Below are 20,994 nucleotides of genomic sequence, written 5' to 3'. Positions count from 1 at the left end.
GAAGCAGTATGGTGCCTGACAGCAGTGTAATATAATTGGAAAAGTATTCTATAAAAGTGTAACAGCTCCTGCACTGACTGTCTTTCATAAAAGTAGCTTATTTGATTATTTAAAATAAACAAAAACAAATGTTGAAAAAGAAATTTCAATAGAAAAGCTTTGATTTTGTGGGACAAAAATAGACTCAAGTTACAAGATAGCTGTCACCTAGTTTTGTGGAGTCTGGCCATCCCTGGATACCCCACGAGATGAGTCACTGTTCCTGGGTTCTCAGATCTGCCCTTGTGAAGCTTCAGTGCCTGTATAGTGTCAGCTGCTAATTCAGATGGTTGTTAAATGCCTAAACTTAGATGTCATGAACACCTTGACAGTTTTATGTGTGTGTGTGTGTGTGTGTGTGTGTGTCAAAGGCATGGGCATGATGTGCTGTTTTAAGGATAGTGTTATGGCCTTCAGAAGAAATACATAAATTTAACATTGTGCACCAGAGTATATGTCTATAAACAAGCAATGCAGTGTTCATTTTTTCTCAATACAGAGAAAACCAGATGGAGTTTCTATACAGATCAATGTGTATAAATGAAGATTATTTCAGTTGTTTTCTTTGTACTATGAACTATGAATGATGACAGAAAAGAAAAAGCAAAGATTCTCATGACCAAGGATCCTACTGACATTTTGAATCAAATCAAATAAAAAAGATTGAACAAGTCAAGTGCCTAGAGAAATGTCTCAATGCCTTTATAAGCAAGTTGTCTTCACAGAGTGTAGGTAATCATAGAATTACAGAATGTTAAGGGTTGGAAGGGACCTCGAGAGATTGTATCAGTGGGCTGGTGATATTTCCTGTCTGTTTTCTGTTAGAACCCCAGTTTCTGGCACTGTTTTCTCTTTTAATCAGACTCCTCTATGAACTTAAGAGCTGAAATATATAATGGCATAAACTCTGCAAAAGGAATGCCTAAAATTGTTAATTTAAGCAGTGAGTTTAGGTATGAAGCACAGTAGAAAGAATATTCTTCTGAAGCAAGGTACTCCACCCAGCTTTAGAAGAGATCCCTCTTATATAAAATAAATCTTTTAGTCCTTTGGAAGTTCACATTCCTGTCATGGACAAGGGACCCTTTGTGGCATCTGTGTAAAGCACTGAGAATGAGCATATTACTACTGAAGGCACTAGGGGGGCAAAATGGTCTGACAGTCACTTGGGTGATCCTGTGAACTGGAAACTTTTTGTCTGCATGACAAGACTGTCCATAACAAGAGGGTTTATTTGTAGATACTTGTTCCTGTCTACTTAATAGTGCATTTTAAAACTTTTTCCCTTCTGAAAAAATTAGCAGCTGGTGTGCCAGAAATCCAAGGGAATGGAGGACAAAGATTCTTTACCACAACAATCTTTGGAGCTTCCATCTTTGGATGTTGAGATTTCATTGACAGGTTTTCATTTGATGGTTATGACTATTAGTTCAGTGAGAAAGATGATAGGAGGTGTTGACTGCAGAAGTGGTAGTAGTGCTGTACTCAGTTTTGTTGAAGAATATAAAGATGATAATGATCTAACTGGAAAAAGTGGACCATCTGTGAGCCTTAGAGTCCTTTAACTTGGTGCTGCAGATGAAAATATTTCTTTTCAATATATAGAAAAGCAACACAGATTTCTAAAATGCCTATAAAAGGATAGGCAACCATCTGTTCTAAGGATATTTATTTATCATCTATTTATGATACTGCAGATGTTAGGATGTGTTGTACATCTCTGAAAGATAGAATTTTTCTTTCTATTGGATTGGTAGAGCCCTAGCAAAGGAAATATAATTCCACCAGAGTGGCAGGTAAATTTGACTAAAGAGCTCTATATGAACAAACTTAGAATTAGAAATGCTGATAAGATCTAAGAATTTCCAAGATAAATTAAATCTTTACAAATGTCACTTATTTAATTTTCGAAATCCTCATAGATACATGTGAAAAGTGAAGCGTCAGGATTGGCAGGCTGGTCCCACAACATGAGTAAATATCAGTTAATAAGAGTGTCTTATACTTGATAAAACAACAGTGTTTCTCCTAGGGTCACAGCAGAGTAATTGTCAGCTCAATTACAACTGAACTGCTGCTGATTATTGCTATACAAACTTAAATTAACTCCTTTCCTCTCTTTTCCTGTATGGATGGCTTTGTTTTATAGCATTCTATGTTCACTTATCTCAAATACCTTCAGACATCAGTATGAGATATCATGGCAATTGGTATTTTTAGCCAGTTAAAACCATCAATCTTGCTTTCCATAAAGATCCATAACATTTCTTACTAAGGAGTAATTTCTTACTTTCTTTTAGTGAGACAAATACAGTATTTGAAAACAGTTCTTTAAAATTTAAATTTTAAAATGCAAAAATACATTGTCTATTTTTTTTCCTTAATTAATTTAATTTCCTTTTTTTCCTTAATTAATTTTAACACACAAGTTCAAGAGACTTCTGTTACAGTTTACTGAAATATACTCATCAAAACATCTGGAAAGAGCAAGGTATACACCGACTGTTACAGAAATACAAACGACATGTGCAGAATATGTTTACCTGACTTCAGGTGCTGGGATTCCTACCACAATGCAGTCCAATTGCACTTTGGTTCCTTCAGGAACTTCCCTGCTCTTCAGTTTTTGAGTAAAGCAAGGTGGTTGCCCAACAGCCTCATCAGAGGATACAGATGCAGATTCCGACTCTGTTTTTAGCTCTGTGCTTGTTAACTGATTGATAGATTCCAAGCTTGCAGCCTGTTGGTCATCTGTTTGTTCAAATGTTTTCTCTGCTTTGTTTTCCAAGTCTTGAGGTATTGGAATGGAAAGCCTTTCTCTGTTTTCTGTTGTGCTAGGTAGGCAAAAGCTACCCTTTTGAGCAGACTTGTTCTTAGAATCCATTTTGCTTCTGTAGTTTTTGCATGTTCGGGGTCTTATTCTTTCAAAGTTGTGAGCTTTGAAAAGCGATGAGAGCTCTTCAATAAAATCTGCTGCCTTATTGAGGAATTCCTTTTTTGACTCCGATTCAGATGGGAGATGTTTTTTTAGATCTTGAGAACTCCCTTTTGAACCCTTTGTATCTCTGACATGGTCCTGACAAAAGTTTGAGTGCAGGCCATTGTCTGATGTTTTCAAAGCCGTAGACTGGGCCATCTGTTTGTGTTTTCCTGTGTTTTTCAGCTGATCTGGGGGATGCTGTAAATGTGCCTGAAGCTCATCCTGTTTAATTTCCAGTGGATTCTGATCAATAGCTTGTCTTGCCAAGTTTACACTTTCATCTAGTTCTTCTTGGCTCAAAAAGTCAGAGAGATCTGGAAGGTCATCTTGAGCAGCCACCTCATCTGAATCACCAGAAGCGTTGCCGTAATGAAAATTATGAGATGCTGTTTCTGATCTGTTTCTTTCACTCTTCCCTTGAGGTTTAGTTTCAGCTAAATAGCTTTCTCTCAGAAGTTGAGATATTGAAGTTGAGGATTCTAAACTGTCGTCTTGCATGCTGCCAACAAAAAGGACAAATAGGACCACACCTCATCAATAGCAATTTTTTTTCTCATTGCACACAGTTACAGGCTTCTGAAAAGCAGAACACATCACTTTCAAAGTGCATCTGTGTGCTGAATAGTAACATCTAAGTATGGCCTTGTTTTAGCAGCCTGCTTCTGTACATACTGACAGATATTATTGCCTTTACCTGATAAAATCGATCTTTTATCACTTTCTACTCTTGGTAGCCTTACAGAGCTGAAGCAACTGCAAAGGTGGTAGTTTATACTTTGTTCCAGGCAAAACTTGAACTACAGAGCTATTAATGGAGTTTCAATATTAAATCTTTGTCGTTGTTACATGTGTTTTTTAGCTAAGAAACAGCCTTAACAGGGAGATAAGATGCTGGATATTTCAAGGACTGAAAGCTGCAAGAGAATACCAGTACTTTTAAATTAACTTAGCTTGAAAGACACTGAAATAGTAAGTAAGTGAACCCTCAAGAAGCATTTGAGGGATGAGAGGAGGAAGAAGGAGAACAAGATACATGCTACTATCATATTCTTAGTTGCATTTTGAGACCTTAATCCCTCTGCCTGAGGCACAATTTGTTATACTGAAGTACTTTATCTTACACAGATATTTGGTACCTTAGATTTATTGTTTGTTTTGCTAATATGAAAAAGCAAAATCACTAATTCAACAAAGGCATCTAAAAAAAAATTTATAAATTTGTGCCTGTACAAAAAGTTAAAAATAAAATACTGTATAGCACCCAATGTAGTCCTTGCAACTAAGCAAGGGTCTGCAATATTAACTGAACACTTGGCATTAAATTGTCTGTTTTCAGTAAAGCTGTGGCATGTAAGAGAACAGTGATTTGGGAAGCCCACATGAGATAAGGTTCTAAGCTATTTCATGACAGGACAGAGTAATATCACCTCCTAAGAGAACAAAGAGGTCTCCATGAGGCTTAAATCTACTGCTCCATGGGTACTTCTTTTGCTTGCTCAGCTTTTGCTTCTTACACAGCTGGGCAATCTCAGTGAAGCCAAACATGTTTAAGGGGTTACACTATCTGGTTCATGTGCTGGTAGCATACTGTGTGCTGTAAAGGTCACAGCTAAAGCTACAGTTTCAACTCTGACGAGTTTAAATACATTCTAACATAAGGAGTTTGCAGCCTGGAGACAAACCTGGCAGGTGAATGAACTGCAGACCTAGGATTAGCTGTCACATAGGGCAAGTTTTCTTCAGACCTCCTCCCCACCCGTGTGCCAGTCTGTATCTACTGCAGCAAGGAAGAGGCAGAGCCCCAGCCAGCACTTTTCTCTGCACCGTCCAGCTGGTTTAGCCTGAAAAAAGAGAGCAGTGTGTGCTCTTAGTGGCATATCAGAGAAGGTGCCTTGTCTCAGGGTATCTCTGGAGGGATGCAAGTCCACTCCAACCTCTCTGCATGTGTCCAAGGCTGAGTTACACGCCCCAGCTGTACGTATTCTTCTGTAGCTTTACATGCTACATCGGAAAGCTGTATTTTACATAGTTGCAAAATTTAGTTTGCTACATTTCTTGTCCTCTTTCTGAACCAATTGGGAATGCCATCCCTTTGTTTCATCTCCATTTCTCTAAAGCTCATCAGAGCTGAAAAAAAAACCAGTGCAAGTCTTTAGAGAATACTGGACACTAAGGAGGAAAGGCAAGTGGAGGCATAATTATAATGTTTGATCAAAACCTGTCATAGTCAAATGAAGTTAAAGAGCTCCTTCAATAGTTTTGTTGAGAAGATATATGAAAATCTGACTATTTAGGGTTTAATTTTTCTCTGTTGTATAGATATTGTGTGACTTTCTCATTTAAATTTAACAGAATTTAATCCCAGTGCAGCTTTTCAGCAGATAGCCACAGCAAAGCAACTGTTTGCTTAGTGTGGTACTTTGAAACTTTGTTCTTGGTCTTGCATATCTTTTATTCATCTTTTGAAAAGCTAATCAAAACATGAAAGAAAGTTTCTGTTAATTCCCTTAAGGAGTGCTGCTGCAATATGAAGACACGCTCTCACAAAAGATGTATTTAGATTGGCAGTTTTATAATTGTAATTTTTGCAAAAAAGTACAATGAAGAAGCCACTGTCTGATAGCAAAAGGAGGGAAGTTGCAAATTAGTGCAAAATCAGGATTGCCTATGCCTGGGGAAAATATTAAATGGTGGAGGAAATTAAAGTAGGAAAATTTTAAAATCCTTTTACTCATGGTTCCTTTTGGGTAGTTGTGATGCAGCTGTGCAAAGCATCTTCCATACTGATGACCAGGTGAGACAGTTCAGCCATACATGGAAGAACAAAACCTGTTTTTTTGTCACAGTCTTGAGTGAACATCCAGGAAGCAAATGGTTAAATTGTTGGTTCAAACCCATCTCTGCCCCTCTGAAAGCAGGTCAGGAAGAAAAAAGGAAGGAAGAAAACAAATAATTCCCTAGCAAAGGAGCTGGAACAACTTCCTTCTTTCTGCCCATCAAAGCAGAAGGGGTAGAAGGGAGCAGAATGTTCCTTCTGGTGTTGGGAAGCAAGATACTGCTGAAAATTAATCTGACACCAAATTCTAAATGTTTAGAGGGCCATCTCTTTTCTTCAGAGCCCACCTGGAGTCAGAATATTATATCTAATTCTTCTCGATTTTCAGCTTCCATAGAAGATAGCTATTTATTCTATTTTTAGGAAAGATGAAGTTGGGTACTAATCAAACATAGCAGTTGAAGACAGTACTTGGTTATTTCAGTTTCAAGATATTTTGAATTATGTACTATTTCTAATTAAATGAAAAATGTTGAGTTTTGGCAAACGTCGCTGTGGGGTTCCCAGACAATCTAGTTGCAACTATTAATGATGCCTTGCTTATACCTTGAGAAATGTCCAGTTTCTTTTTTTTTTTTTGTACAAAGAGGTAAATTCTGCAAGGACTTCAGATGACTGAGGGAACAACTGGGTAGGCTGAAGCCATTTAGATTTCAGTCAGGGGAGGCAAGCTTTGGTTCAAATGAGAATATGTATAGAGTCTGGCAGTGTCTCTGGGCTTGATAGCAATAAGGCTGAATTAAATATCTTTTCTAAAATGTCTATTAAACCATCTTTCTAGTGAGTGAAAAGGCGTCACCAGAGGAACTACTGTACTACTACAGATTTTATTAATGATAATAATAATTTAGCCTTTCTACAGCCAAAACTGGAATCTACACCCCAAAATCAAGACAGAGCCTTGAATTCAGGCTTTCTCTTTGCCTGAATTTCTGGGTTGTTTAGGACTGAGATACGGAATTGGCTTTGATATGCCTTGAACTTCCTCTTTAATTTTTCCTCATTGTGACTTTGGAACAGAAGTATCTTTGTGGCTGCACAAAACCCACGCCACAGACCCCTGGTGTGCAGCACCACAGAAAGCTGGCACTGAGTGGCAGGGCACAGAACACTGCTGCTGCATCATGGAACTAGCAGAACATACACAGTAATTGCTGATATCTCTGCTGAGCAGATAACTACAGATAACTTTGTTGAGGTAGCAGTAAGGACAGACTCTAGTAAAAACACAGTAGACAGCAATCTGTGGTGTCAATGAAAGCACCAATAATTTGCAGATTGTAAACATCAGTTTACCAATGGACCAGCATCAAGAGGAGGAATTGCAATACTACTTACAAATAATAGCCCTAAACTCATGTTATTTAGGATTGAAAATTATTACTCCAGCAGTACTCCACTCTTGACTGGTTCATTACTCACAACACCAAAGAGGGTAACTTTTTTTTTTTTTGCTTTCCTGGGACATAAAGAGCAGTGACTTGGCCACTTATAATCTTGAGAGGCATGACAGGATTCAAAAACAAAAATGACTGCATGAACTTCTTCAGTCTACTAGTTCAGTTTCCACTGGCCAACTAGTTGTACAACCTTTCTGGGTTTCCAAGAACCTATATCAATGACAACGTACAATGTTCTCTAATTAGCTAAGTGACCTTTAGGATAAAATATTCACAAAGGAATTAGTTTCCACAGTTTGTTTTCATAGTGACTTGACCTAAAAATGCTTACATGGAAGGTAGGAAAATTTGCACAACCAGAAACTTGAGCACTATTACACCAAACCCTTTCATTTCCTTGTGTTTGAGTCTTGTTAGCCTGGTGAGTCTAACTGACTGGTGGGGCATCGCTGAAAGAATCTCAGATTTTTACCTAATAAAACAGCAGCAGTGAAATCTCAGATCTCAGCAAAACTGAAGGGAATTCTGCATATACCTGAATGCAGATCCTCTGTTGTATTTGGTGAGAGGCAGCTTTTTTGAATGCTTGATGCTCTTTTTTTTTTTCAAACACTCCTTCACTTCACCATACTAGAGGTTATCTGCAAATTACAGATTTAAAGCAAAATGTATTTAAACCTATTTTTTGGCCTTCGGTTGTAGTTAACAAGGAGCAATTTAATCAGTACATGTTTTTCCTGTCTAGCTTTCTACCTTGAGACTGCTTTTGTATGAACCTCCAGTACTGGAGCAGCTAGCAAGCTGCTGCTGCTGTCTCTGCACCTTTGTGTTCCTCACACAGCAAGGCTCTGGCCCCATGAGCCCAGCACCTCTGTTCAGAAACTGTCAAGTTGAGCAGATATTAGAAACTTCATCCTTTTCTGTTTAATTGAATTGCAGGTAAATTTACCCACAGGCTGCTGAACACAAGCAGTTGTATGGGTGTTTCAACTGTATGGTTACAGCTGTGGAAAACAAGCTAGGAGATGACACAACTGGTTTGTCTTGGAGATGTCTAATGATCACAATCACATTCTTACATTGTCACAGTTTCTGTTGCTGTCTGTGACATAGGCAACAGGCACAGGGAAGGGTAGGTGGGAGCAGAGGACTAAGATTATCTGTCCCCTGTGTGTTTAGGGGGGTGAGTGTAAGATATTTTTAATAATTGTATTTAGAAAACTGTGTACAAGAAGGTGCTTTACCTTTCTGTTTTAGATGTACTGCTTGTTTTTAATTCCATTCCTTGTAGTGAATCAAACAGGAAACTCCCATTTCCAAGTAATGTATTTCAATAATGGAAAATAGAGTGCCTCCAAGCCCTGGAGTGTTACAACTTCTGATGGAGATAAAATCCCTCTAAGAACAAGTAGGCTAAAGGTTATGTCCATGTTTAGGAAACATCCTACTTCTTTTCAATATAATCTCATTAATGTTCTAAGTATACTTTGAATTTTCTTCTATCTTTAAACCATTTTATAAATTCCAGACCTTAAAATGCTCATAAGATTGTAAGTCTAAAAGGGTTGGTAGCTGTTTCTTGCTCACTGTTGCATATTTTCACAAATAGTGAAAAGGCTGCTGGTGGTGGCAGTGTTTTACTTAGCTTCACATCCTGTGGCTCTTTGCCTTAATGTGAACGTCTGCTGTTCAAGGAATTTTTTGATGCTGTTTAAACTGATGCATGGCTTCTACTGCTTATGTTCAGAAAAATAAGTAGAATCAAGCCCTCTTCTGTAGATTAAACCTCTAATCATCCAGCTTCTGCCTTGTAGTACATTGCAGAATAGATATGGAGCATCTTCACTTAATCTGCCCAAGATTTAGTTGAAGCTCTGAACAGAATTACTGCCTCACACTTTACAGCCCCTGTATTTGTAAATGCCATGCAGTTAAGTTTTTTTAAGTAGTTTTCAAGTAAAATGCAAAGTTTTCCTCTGCAAACTGGAATCTTAAACCTTGAAAAGTGTTACCTGTGAAAGGACATTGCTTTCTAAAAAGAAAGGGGAAAAAAGAGAAAGGAAGGGAACAAGAACAATGAAAAGAGAAGAAAGGAGGGAAAGGAAAAGGTAAATACAGTACATCCAATATTTAGAATTTTGGGGAAATTTCATTATTTTTAATGGCTTGGGAGTTGAATGGCTTCATGTTTCAAGTATTTGTGACAGTTGATCAGAGCCTGAACTGATAAAACTCCTAAACTAATTTTAAAGGGAAATTATAATCTGGATTTTATTACAAAGTTCATTATAGAACTGAATTATCTACATGGTTACATATATAACCTATGTTTAGTAAAGATATTATGCTGGAGTAATAAATAATTTGAATTTACAGAGATATAATTTAACATGTGAATTAGTTATGAGCATTAGGTAAATAATGTCAAACCACAAGCAAGTGATTTGTAGCTGGAAATATTTAAGAGTTTAGCTTCCTATTTAGACTGCTTTTTGTGGTGATGTTTGTTTCTAACATAGCTCTTTTCCTATTAACTTGAGCTGAGGCAACTCAGAGTGTTAACAAATGTTAAAGCCTTAAAAACACCTATTTTGCTTTAAGAAATTTTAATGAGCATTAATAGCACCTGTCTTGCAAGCAGTGATATTTGTCCTTCTGGTGCTAAAAAAGTGAGAGATTAAATGTATTCTTCATTACCACTGTATTTTGCCCCTAATGTGTTACCCTTCCTACTGACAAAATAATCACAGAGCCCACAAAAGATAAAAGGAGTTGGAATTTGTCATCTCAGAGATGGGATGGGATAAATCCTCTCTCCAAGTAATTCAGCAGAAGACACTGCAAGAGGCCTGTGTGCTCTTGGAGTCACGCCTTGGCCTGGGGCCTCTGTTACAGTAGTGAGCACCCTAAGCACCAATCATTAATAAATGATAAATGATGATAAATAATCAAATTATTAGTTTAAATCAACTAATCATATAATGAAAGTACTTTTTTTCCTTTCTACTCTGATCACAAAATGTCTTTATTTTTTCTTAATTAATGTTGCCGCTCAGTAATTCTCAAAATGAGAGCTGAGACCTTTTCTTACCCATGTCTCAAGTTCCCTAACCTCCTCAGTGCATCTCCTTGAACTGCCAGGTAAACAATATCTTCAAGAAACTACATATAAAGTCAAATTTAAACTGAAATAAATTTAATCTGTTTTTTAAATTAGAAAGTCAAATAGGAAAGGAGGTGATGGCTGCCCTTGAGACCTCCCTGGGATGCTCTTTCATCCTCCTCTCCACTTGGCCTGTAAAGGCTGGGCCCCAGATGTCAGGACAAGCTCTGAATGTGGTACTTCAAGTACTCATAATGTAGGACAAATTTTTACTGATTGAAGTAACTTATGTAGTCCAGTTCCCTTCAAGGATTGCCCATATGAGAACGAATTTATATGAAAGGCCCAAAAAGACACAGCAGAGGTCCACAATTTGGTGCTGAATGTACATACAGAAGTCCTCAATGGAAAATATAACTAATAAGCAACTATTTTGTTACCCTGGTTCAAACCCAGGGACACCATTCTGCAAGCCTTTCATGACTAGAACAGCAAATCCACTTTCATGGGCTGTGACCCAAATGATTTAAACTAGGTCGTTTCTATTATTCCTGCCAGCAGTATGCACAAGCAGTTCAGAAATCCACAAATGTCTATGGCTGAGGACTACTGTACAGTTTTAGTTTGGGACTGAAGCCACAGCTTAGCTCTCAGTGTTAAAAAATGATTTATCTATTACACGAGTTCAGTCTCGACTGATGAATTACAGCAATGCATAAAGTGCTGTGATGAGAATTTGCACAGCTTAAAACGATGAGCAAAACTCTATTCTACCCATGTGTGTAAGTGGCACCTATGTCAAGGGAATGGTACTCAGGTATCTAAAGACTGAACAGCTGACTATTTGTGCAGTCACACTGAACAATCACAAACTGCACATAGAAAAGCCCTGAAAAGAAGGGCTATGTAAACTACATGATATTTGCACAACTTTTTGTCTGGTAATTTCAAATCTATGGGCTGTTTTGTTTTTAAAATGACATTTACTTTTTATACAAATACTGGTTCCTACTGAATAATAGAACTCAAGCCATAAATTAGACACACATGAAAAAAATCTGGCTTGCATTTTTTCCTCCAAGGTTTTTTCAGTCATGCCTTTCTTTTTTTCACACTCTCAATGCATTTTCTTTTCTTTTTTTTTCCTTTCTTTCTTTTTTCTGTTCTGTCTTTTTAATGCTTTTTCCATCAGTCTTCCCTAACAACATTGTAACATAAAATCCTTTACATTTTAACCCTATATTCAAACTCCAATGTTAAAATGAGATTTGCATTACTTGGAATTAATTTGCCCATCCCTATATATTACTATTTATGAAAATGAGTACTAAACCACAGAAGTTTTAAACAGAAAAGTAAACTAGTCTCCTCCCATGATTTAGATGAATATTTAGATTGCATTTTCTAATTGCTGTTAAAGTATTGTGTACATTTTTAACAAACCATCTTAATGCTGTATTTATGTGCAAATATACCTAGTGCACTAATTCTTAGCAGCTGTTGATAAGAAACATTCCTTCAGTACCACAGCAAGACCTGTTGTAAAATCTCTATAAAGAACGTACAGGAATAGTAAAGCAGCACAGAGCACAGAGTTCTCCTTTGTCTTTGATAGTCTGTCAAAAACTAAACCTAACTTCTGATTTGACTGTAAATAGTTTCTGGTAGGTAAATATTTTGCCCAGCACAGGAACTAACACACTACTGTTTAATTTTGTTAGCTGTTTCTGAAAGAAAAAAAAGACAAAAAGAAATATCCTGACCTTAGGAACCTTCAGGAGGTGTAGGAGGGAGAGAAGAGCAGAGTTGAAGCTTAAAGGATTGTTCCACTAACATTTGCTGATTTTTTTTCCACTCTTAAGCTCTAGAGCATCTACACAGCTGTAAAGCTCATGACCAAAAAACACTATTGATAATCAGTGTCTTTAGCACAACTTGTATGATGTTCTATTGACATAAACTCAAGAGTACTCTGTTCTCTCATCAATTGTTGACACATTATTTTGTAAAACTAAAGATGGGCTTCTGATTACTGCTTAATGTTGCAATATATTGGGCCAAACATTTGCTACTGACAGTCAAATACTTTTCTGAGAGAGAGAAAGAGCGTAAGAGAGATAGTGAGAGCTCAAAGGGGAGAGCTATGCCCTTCTAGCAGGACTGTTTCTGCAGCTGTTGTGTACATTAATCCAGAGAGCAGATCTCCTAGCACTAAATATAGCCAGAGGGGTCATTTTACATGACAAAATAAATAAATAAATAAAGTATTTAACTATGGGGTCACGTTAAATTAGGTTTGATTTTGCTTAAGAAGGAAATCCAAATTATGGCATCTCGGTTTAAGGGTAAATACCAGAATGTAAATATTTCTGAACACGGAGGGAAAGTAAGGGGTAAGAAAACTGAGTTTCAGCAGTAAACTTTTCAGGTCATTGAAGTCTTCTGTTGACTCTTTGGAGCAGTCAGACTGGCTCCGAGGGATTTTGAGAACCCCACCAATGCTATTCAAGCCCTTTATAATGCTGCAGAACATTGTTTCTCTTTCACTACAATCCACATGCCTCGGCATAATTTGTTAGTCACTTTAAATTTTTTTTTTGTTCTCTGTATATGTCTTATCAGCAACAATTAGCTTTCAAATATACATGCTTATCAAACCCTTCTGCACCTGTCCTGCAAAATCAAAATGTAGACGTATCTAAAGTTGAGGGTTTACCTTTTTAAATTCCTCCAGATGTTGCTGCCCAAACCTGGCAGTCAGTAGCGATGACAGCTATCCAGAAATGTGAGATTAAAGTTAAGGAAGTGAGGGAATTCTTCGAGTCCTCAGGAAGAGAAACAGCTAGGAGTCCATACAGTGAAGGAAGTTAACCTTCGTTATTATGAGGATGGCTGTAAGAAGCTGGACAACCTGTCACCACTGGAGCAATAGCATTTGTCAGTTCACAGGTCCCAAGTTATTTTGAGCAGCGTAAACCATGTGCCCGCGGAGCATTCCACCTCATTGGACAGGGAATCCACTGCTCTGACAGCACCTATGGGCACCCAGCGCCTTCTCCTCACTCGGGAAACGTCCCCTATAGATGCTTATGTGGGTTTTGCTGATTCATCCAAGAGGCACTGTGCTGGCATTGTGTTACTCTTGTCAGATGGTTTAGCCTTCAGCCTTTTAAAGTTAATAGTTATTGCTGTTGTCTTTATGTGCTGATCAGAACTTGGAGGTTACAGTCAGGGGGGAGACCCATCGGCCATTAGCAATGTAAAAATGTTGTAGCTCCCAAGGCAAAATCCAAAAATGTGTGGGGTATAAACAGTAAAAAATTCCTGACTTGTTTGAAGTGTTCTGTTTAATAAACATGGTGCAGAAATGCAGAAATCCCTAATGATGGCCTGTAACTACAAATCCTCAGAAAGCTAGAACTTCTAAACTTGTTATTAAAGGCATAGAAATAAGCTGTTGGGGGAAAAGTGATTAAATATGCAAATAAAACTAGGATATAAACATATGAACATCAGTGGAATAATTTCGAAGTATTTTAATCAGTAGACAGAGAAATCCTGTTGCTTTGGAGAGTTTAATTTTGTAAAACTGAGCTACTGGTTAAAAGCTTGAGTGAGTAAAGCCTGCCTCATCACTTGGAAAATGTATAGACTAGATTTTCTTTTCTACTCAGCTTATACACCAGCATCAGAAAACAATCTATCATTCTAAACAGTCTTAATGAAAATGCTGCTTGGTTGTGGATGTATTATTTTATTAAAAATGCTTGTCACCATTCTCCTTTTAAAACTATTGAAATATTACATGTTTCTTAGGGGAATTGATATATAGCCCTTTCCACACCAAGTGATGTAATTAGCTGAGGTTTTGACCTTCTTCCAATTCTTTCAATATGTTATCAGTCTCAAATGTTGTCAGTGTTATCTGCCTTTACTAGAAAGAGGATCTTGTGTGGGATATAGCTCTTGCAAAAGATGTTTTATGAGGCCAAAAAATAGGCAAAATTCAAAGGCAAAGGCAATTCTTTTATGAAAATTTCCTGGTGAATTTGAACTATTTTTGTTTTCCTCTGGTTTTGTAAAATATCACTGTCAGAATAGCTTATGAGTTTTGTTTGTAGTGTGCTTTCTACAGTGATACGGAAAAGTTGTAGAGTGTAGTCAGTCCTTCTTTTTGGAACAGATTAGGCATTTAATAGACTGAGTGATGTTTAATGTAATTTGGTACCTGGAGCAGAGATCTAATATATTCTTTATAATATATGTAACAGCAGATGTGAGCCATACTGTGCTGACAGGAACTGCATAGTGATACTGTACTGCATGCTGCTTTGGCTTGGACATTGCTGTATCTGTAGATCAGTAGGCTAGAAAGTGTGAAGCCCAAAAATAAAGTCTGATGCATCTTAAAAAAAAACCTGTAAATCTATGTGGGCTTCTGCTGAGATACAATAATTATAAAATGTGTATGTAGTCTTACTGTCTTACTGAGCTGTGAACTGCTCCTTCAGCATGCTATGTAGAATTAAGCAATCCAAAGTGACTATTCAGTCTGCTAAAAAAAAAATAAAAATAATAAAAAAAATTCTACTTTAAGACAGAGTTTATATAAAATGCAAGAATTGCAAAATCATTGAACAATTTGTGCAACAAGGGAGCTAAGGGTTAGACAGAAAGTACACCATGAAGAACACATAAAAGTTATGAGCCTTTACTGCAGTAAGCAGGCTGACCATTTAACAGCAGGTGGTGTGGGGACAAAACTTCCAGGAGCCACACAAAATTAGAGCAGACACAGTAAATGTGCCAGCTCTTGCAGAGCTGTCATCTTGATAGTCCAGCACTAGGGAACTTCAGGTTCCCTAGTTTGCAGCATAATTCCCATGAAAATACTGTTGTTTCTCTGCCTACCTTTTTAGAAGATGGTGAGTCTAGGCTTTTGATTGCTGAGCACTAAAAAAGCACTGCAAGATATCATGACCTCCAGCTTTATGTCCTTTTGTCTTTGCTGGACAACAGTAGAGAACATATGCCTCTTTGGGATAAGGTGTAGTGTCCTAAAATAAATTATGTGAGCACTAATTCTCTCCAGATTTTGTCTGTCAAGGCCCAAAGTACCTTTACAGCCAGTATTAGTAGGTCTTAAAATGGAACTTTGTACCTTGCTGGTTGGCTGTGCAGTTCACAGGCAGGAGGGCATCAGTTCCAGAGAGATGAACTTGCTGGCAACGTGTTTTAACAGCTGGCTTGTGAAGTGACTCTGATTTTAGTTAAGCTCAAAAGGACTCCACCAGGCCACTTCCAGATCAGCTCCAGTCTGTTTACACACAGCAGCTGCTGTGTGTCGGAGGGGGGATCAAAGTAGTGATTTTCTGCTGTTTGTCTTTAAGGGCAAGTATGTAAAATGGGGCTGTGGCTCAGGTCGTGCTTCCCAATGCACTCAACTATTACAACTTGGTCCGAGGTAGAATGTAAATTTACCAGTTTAGTTGTGTTTAGTGGATACACAAGCCAAACCACTTTATGATCCTATCATTCTATGATCTGGACACATGGTGGCAGCAGGAAAGCATGGCAGTCTGTACCAACAAATTAAATGCAGTAATGGCCTGTGGGGTTGGGGGAACCCCCAGTTGTCTGGTCATAGCTAGAATGAGTGCTAGCTGCTATTATTTGACACCTGGTGCATAGCATTCAGAAAGCACTGACTCTGCTCAGCACTCTGGTTTTACAGACAAGGGAAGAAAGCTTCTGTACAAGTTCTATGGCTTTTAAAATTTTCCTCCTTTGTATCAAAACAGTGCTATTTTGTAGTGGAAACATAACTAAGATATCATTCCCAAACTCGAAACCTCACTGGGTGAGAGACTTGAGAAATAGTTACTGTTTTACTAGCACTGTGGTGTGTCACCTTATTATGCACACTTGAGATCAGTTTACCAGCCCCTCCCAATGATTCTGGCACTCTTTACCTTGTACTGCCTCATCTGTCTGGAATGCCTTCCATCAGGCTACTGAGTCACTTTCCCACTTTAAATGTTGCTTTTTTTCATTATAATTTTAAACTGACTCATATTATATCATTATTTGTAAAACTTTATATTAAGAAGTACTGCAAAAAGTGTATCTATAGATACTAATGCAGCTTCAAAAACCTATCATTTTAGAATACAACTTCACTGACAGAATTAATTTTAAAATTAGGGTCTTTTTAATCAGAACACAAACTTTCATAAAGGACAGCAATGCAAACTGAATTAATTTGATAGTACTTGCTTATTAAACCAGCAGTATCAGAATCACATTGACTAGCTAAAGAACAAGTGATATTTAGATAATGTAAGCCATGTGACTGAAGTAAGGATTGTGACCCAGAAAATTCCCTCAGAGCAACAATAGGAGGAGGCACTGCCCGTTCTGACAACTTCTGCAAATTGTTAGCTATACCAAACATGACTTTTTCATAAGTTTATAAGACAGAGAAAGAAAGAGTAAGAAAACAAAAGAGAGGATTTACCTTTCCTGGTAGGAAATTAAGTAAGACCTCTAATTAATTTTAAATAAATCACTTTGTCATCAAAAAATGTTTATAACTACTTTTTCAGGACATACTTTAGCCAGTGGTTCTGCTTATGCAGTTGTCAATCTCCAAACCAAAATATCAATATAATCAATGAAAGGAGTCAAAAGATATATATCAAAAGATCTGAAATATATTCTGATCTGATCTGATCTGATAAACCACACATATTACACGCCATTTAGACCAACTGGTACATCACTCTCATGTAGTAATGCCATGTGCTGTCACACAAGTTATAAAGAGGAATTTTCTTTCTGCCTAGGGTGCCTTTGAAAATGCTTTTTTAAAAAATGTGTCATTTCTTTTTTTCTTTAGAAAACAGAGAACATTGGAAGACTCCAAACTGTGATGCTTAGAAAGAAAATCCAAATATTATGGTAAGTATTTCTCATTTAATCATGTACTTAAAGAGCATTGTATCTAAAATGTAGTTAAATATTGAACTTCCACAGCCAGACACCACCAAAAAAGAATGCCAAAAAGGCTATGTTGCACTTTAAAGGCCTTTCCTAATTAGATTAAATGAAAAATATTTACCAAGCTTATGTTTTCATTAAAGAGAGATGCTTTCAATTTTCTTACATATTTGTTGAAAAGCTAAGGGATGACCTGTATAGATCCAGTTGTATATTCTCATTTGGGGTATTTATATAACTCCATATTGGCCAAGATTTTGCCATCTGACTGACTAGATGCAGTCACTTCTATGGTCACTCACCATTTTTTGAAAATAAAAATATCTTGGAGAAACACACTTAAGAAAGTCTCAGCCATAACATTTATAACCCATGGGTATTCTTCCTGTGTAGAGCAGATTTATTTTGTTGTGTATTGAGCTGCTGAATAGGATTTAAGGTGTTGGAGTGGGTAGAGAAGTGGGGAGAGCAGGAAGGGGAGCCAGAACAGTTTGTGTCCTGGTTTGATGAGTAGATTTTACATAGATTGCATTTCAGTTTGTTGACTGCACTGCTTGGAAGTGCAGTAAACATGGATTTTTTTCATACTTAACATATTCTGCTGTGGGGTTTTTAGCTTTGATGTAAACTCATCAAGACTTAGGTAGTTTAAGTTGTCATTGGTTCCACTGAGAAACAAATTACCCATCTGAGGGTTTGACCTAGAGAAAAGGGAAGCAGGGGAAATGATGTCTTTGACTTACTGGCTAGGGAGGTCCAAGAGAAAGAAATCAGTTTTTATTTTTTAAAAAGCTTTAATTCTGCTTGTCATATGGTGTTTATTTGGACTTTCTGTGGTTTTGTTAGAAAACACCAGGAAAATTAATATAATAACAGCATCTGTTTTGATGTTACTTGAGCAGGTAATGAGTTTTGTATTCAGTATTCAGTAGCTGTGAAACTAATGATGTAGGAACTTTCAAAGTGAAGGCTTTAAATTTTTATGTATTGATATCAACTATTCTAAACTAAGTCTTAGCAAAGAAAAAATATAAAATTTTGATAATTTTTATTTGCAAATCTGCAGACATTGTAATACCAAATACTACAGTCTTAAGAGATCATTGCTTGCCACAAGGCTAAATAAGCATCATTTTAATCTATTTTATTAAAAGCAAAACAACAACAACAAAAAAACCCAAACACACAAAGAAAAAAACCAAAACCCACCAAAAAACAACACAAAAAACCCAATCAACTAACCAACCAAAAAACAAAAGAGAAACCCATCAAAACAAGCAAAAAACCCCAAACCCCTTTTACTGAAAGGAATTTAATTTGTAATATTAATACTGTCTGTTAGAGAGCCAGATTGCCTGGCTAAGTTTTCATCACTCTTATGAGCATCCAATAGTGATTGTATTGAATTGTTTGTACTTGAAAAGTTTTATTGCATCAGGCAAAAGAGTTTTTACAAGGCAACAGCTCAAGGTGTAGTGGAAGTGTTCTCTGATGAAACAGGAGTCTGAAGCTGATTTTCCTGTTGGCAATCTGTCTGGTTTGGTGTTTCTGCTGAGTCATGGGGTGAACAGAAGCTGCTGTGTCTCAGCTGAATACTGTGGAAATGCTGTGTCTCTCTCTTGGACAGTTTTGGAAACAATCTCTTCGGATCTCTGGGGATCCAAGCCCTAGGACTAGGAGTAATTTTGCTGCTCTAGAACCTTTCCCAGAAGCTGGAAAAAAGCCCTGACTTGTTCTTTTATGAAAGTAAAAACTTGAGTTAAGTGGGGGCTATCCAGTACTCTTGAAATGATTATTTCTGATTGTGATCAGTGATCATATTTAGTGGTGTTCTAGTGGTTTGCTGACATTAATGACAAGAAAACTTTCATCAAGCAGACATGACTGATGAATCACTGCTACCTCCTTCTCTATCCAAGGAAAAAAAAGCCAGCTAAATTCAATGTACACAAGTCCATGGGCCCTAATGGGATGCACCCAAGAGTGTTGAGAGTGCTGGCTGATGTTATCACCCTACCACTCTCCATTGTTTTTGAAAGATTATGGACAACAGGAGAGGTGCCTGAGGACTGGAGGAAAGCCAGTGTCACTCCAGTCTTCAAAAAGGGCAAGAAGGAAGATCCATGCAATTACAGACCAGTCAGCCTCACCTCCTCCATTTTCCAAAAAAAAATTCTGGAGGTCTTCTCTAAGCACACAGAAGAGAAGGTTATCAGCAGCAGTCAGCATGGATATACCAAGGGGAAATCATGCTTGACTAATCTGATAGCCTTCTGTGATGTCGTGACTGAATGGGCAGAGGCAGGGATAGCTGTGATCTTAGCAAGGCTTTTGAGACAGTTTCCCATAACATCCTTGTGAGAAAACTCAGAAAAATGCAGGATAGAAAAATCTGCAGTGAGATGGATTAAGAACTCCAGTGTTTGGCTGTTCTGGTGTTCACATACAACTTCTGTGGAGCTCTTTAAGAACCTCTGCAAGAGAAATCTGATTTTCCATCTGTCCAAGAGTCTTCATCCACTGTGAATATTTGTTCCACTTTTTGAACAGATATGTCATGTTCTGAAGTTGAGGCAAATGGCACAGATCCATTACCACTGTAATGCCACATTTCAGTCCATGCTGTATCAAATACCTATCAGTTGCTAACTGCACCAAAATAGATGTCAGAGCATTGTGCCCCTCTGAGTTTCAGTAATACATGTGCAGTCATGAGTCTTACCCTGAAGTAAATCACAGAAGCAGCAGAGTATTGTCCAATTACCTTTACTAAACAGAAATATCTTTCTTGCAAAACAGCCCCATATTTTTGAGTGATAGCTAACAGCAGAAACAGCTGAATATAGTTTGGACACGTTGGTCACAGTTCATGACTCAGAGTTACTGTTTTCTTCCCAGCTGCTATTTGCAGAGTCCTACCATAGGAATAGAGAAAACAGCATGTCCTGACAACTATTTAGGCACAGGGCAACAGACTATTACAACTAGATGATGGCAGAATCCTCTGCTTCCTAGAGATGCATGTTGTGTTGCCACCTCCCCCAGCAATCAGCCCTGAAATCCATCTCACGTCACGTCTGTTGTGCCCTCTGATATTCAAATGTTTCCTTACAGTTTATTTTTTCTCCTCATATGCAAGTGTTATTCTGGTCTAAGACCTTCATTATTTCTGCTCCCATACCCAAACACACCCATGCCTATCTTCCTACTGCCTGGAATATTTTTCCCTCAAAACTTACTCCTTGTAAAGCCAAGGACTTTATCACACAAGAAATGGGGCAGAGAGAGGAATATCAGTAAAAAGTCAGTCTGGCTTAACGAAGAGAGGGTTTTATTGTGGTATTACTGGTTTCCATATCACCACTGGTTTTTCTTCCATTACCAGCTCCATTCCATTAACATTAACATTCATTCTGTCAATTAAATGCCAGCTCCTACCACCCCTCTAAGAAAAAAAAATTACCATTCCTGTAATTTTCACCATTAATTTCCCCCTGTACTACCTCCCAACCCCCCCAAGAGAACTGGTCCCTCCACCCCACCTCTGTTTACAGGACCACCTTTCTTCTTCCATAATCAAGTCACCCTGTGCTTGGCATAAGAAATTATACTAAACAATCCCAACATGGAAATTTGC

At 37.6% G+C, this 20,994-nt stretch overlaps 1 protein-coding gene across 6 annotated transcripts in view; it reads right to left on the bottom strand.

Annotated features, from left to right (window-relative positions):
* Window positions 1–20,994, bottom strand: part of MYPN (myopalladin) — a 64,798-nt gene that overhangs the window by 43,696 nt on the left and 108 nt on the right. For 2 of the 6 annotated variants that reach the window (XM_030452858.1, XM_030452862.1), the window contains exons 1-3: window positions 13,075–13,399; window positions 4,702–4,860; window positions 2,583–3,518 (exon numbers count right to left, since the gene is read on the bottom strand). In XM_030452858.1, the coding sequence (XP_030308718.1) occupies window positions 2,583–3,517 (935 nt within the window). In that variant the 5' untranslated portion in view covers window position 3,518; window positions 4,702–4,860; window positions 13,075–13,399. Of the gene's footprint in view, window positions 1–2,582; window positions 3,519–4,701; window positions 4,861–13,074; window positions 13,400–20,994 lie in introns of those variants that run through there. The other 4 variants (XM_030452861.1, XM_030452859.1, XM_030452860.1 and 1 more) reach the window with 4 other exon arrangements.

This window comes from Calypte anna, chromosome 6, assembly GCF_003957555.1.
Source record: "Calypte anna isolate BGI_N300 chromosome 6, bCalAnn1_v1.p, whole genome shotgun sequence".
Taxonomy (NCBI): Eukaryota; Metazoa; Chordata; class Aves; order Apodiformes; family Trochilidae; genus Calypte; species Calypte anna.
This window is presented reverse-complemented; position numbering and strand designations above follow the sequence as displayed.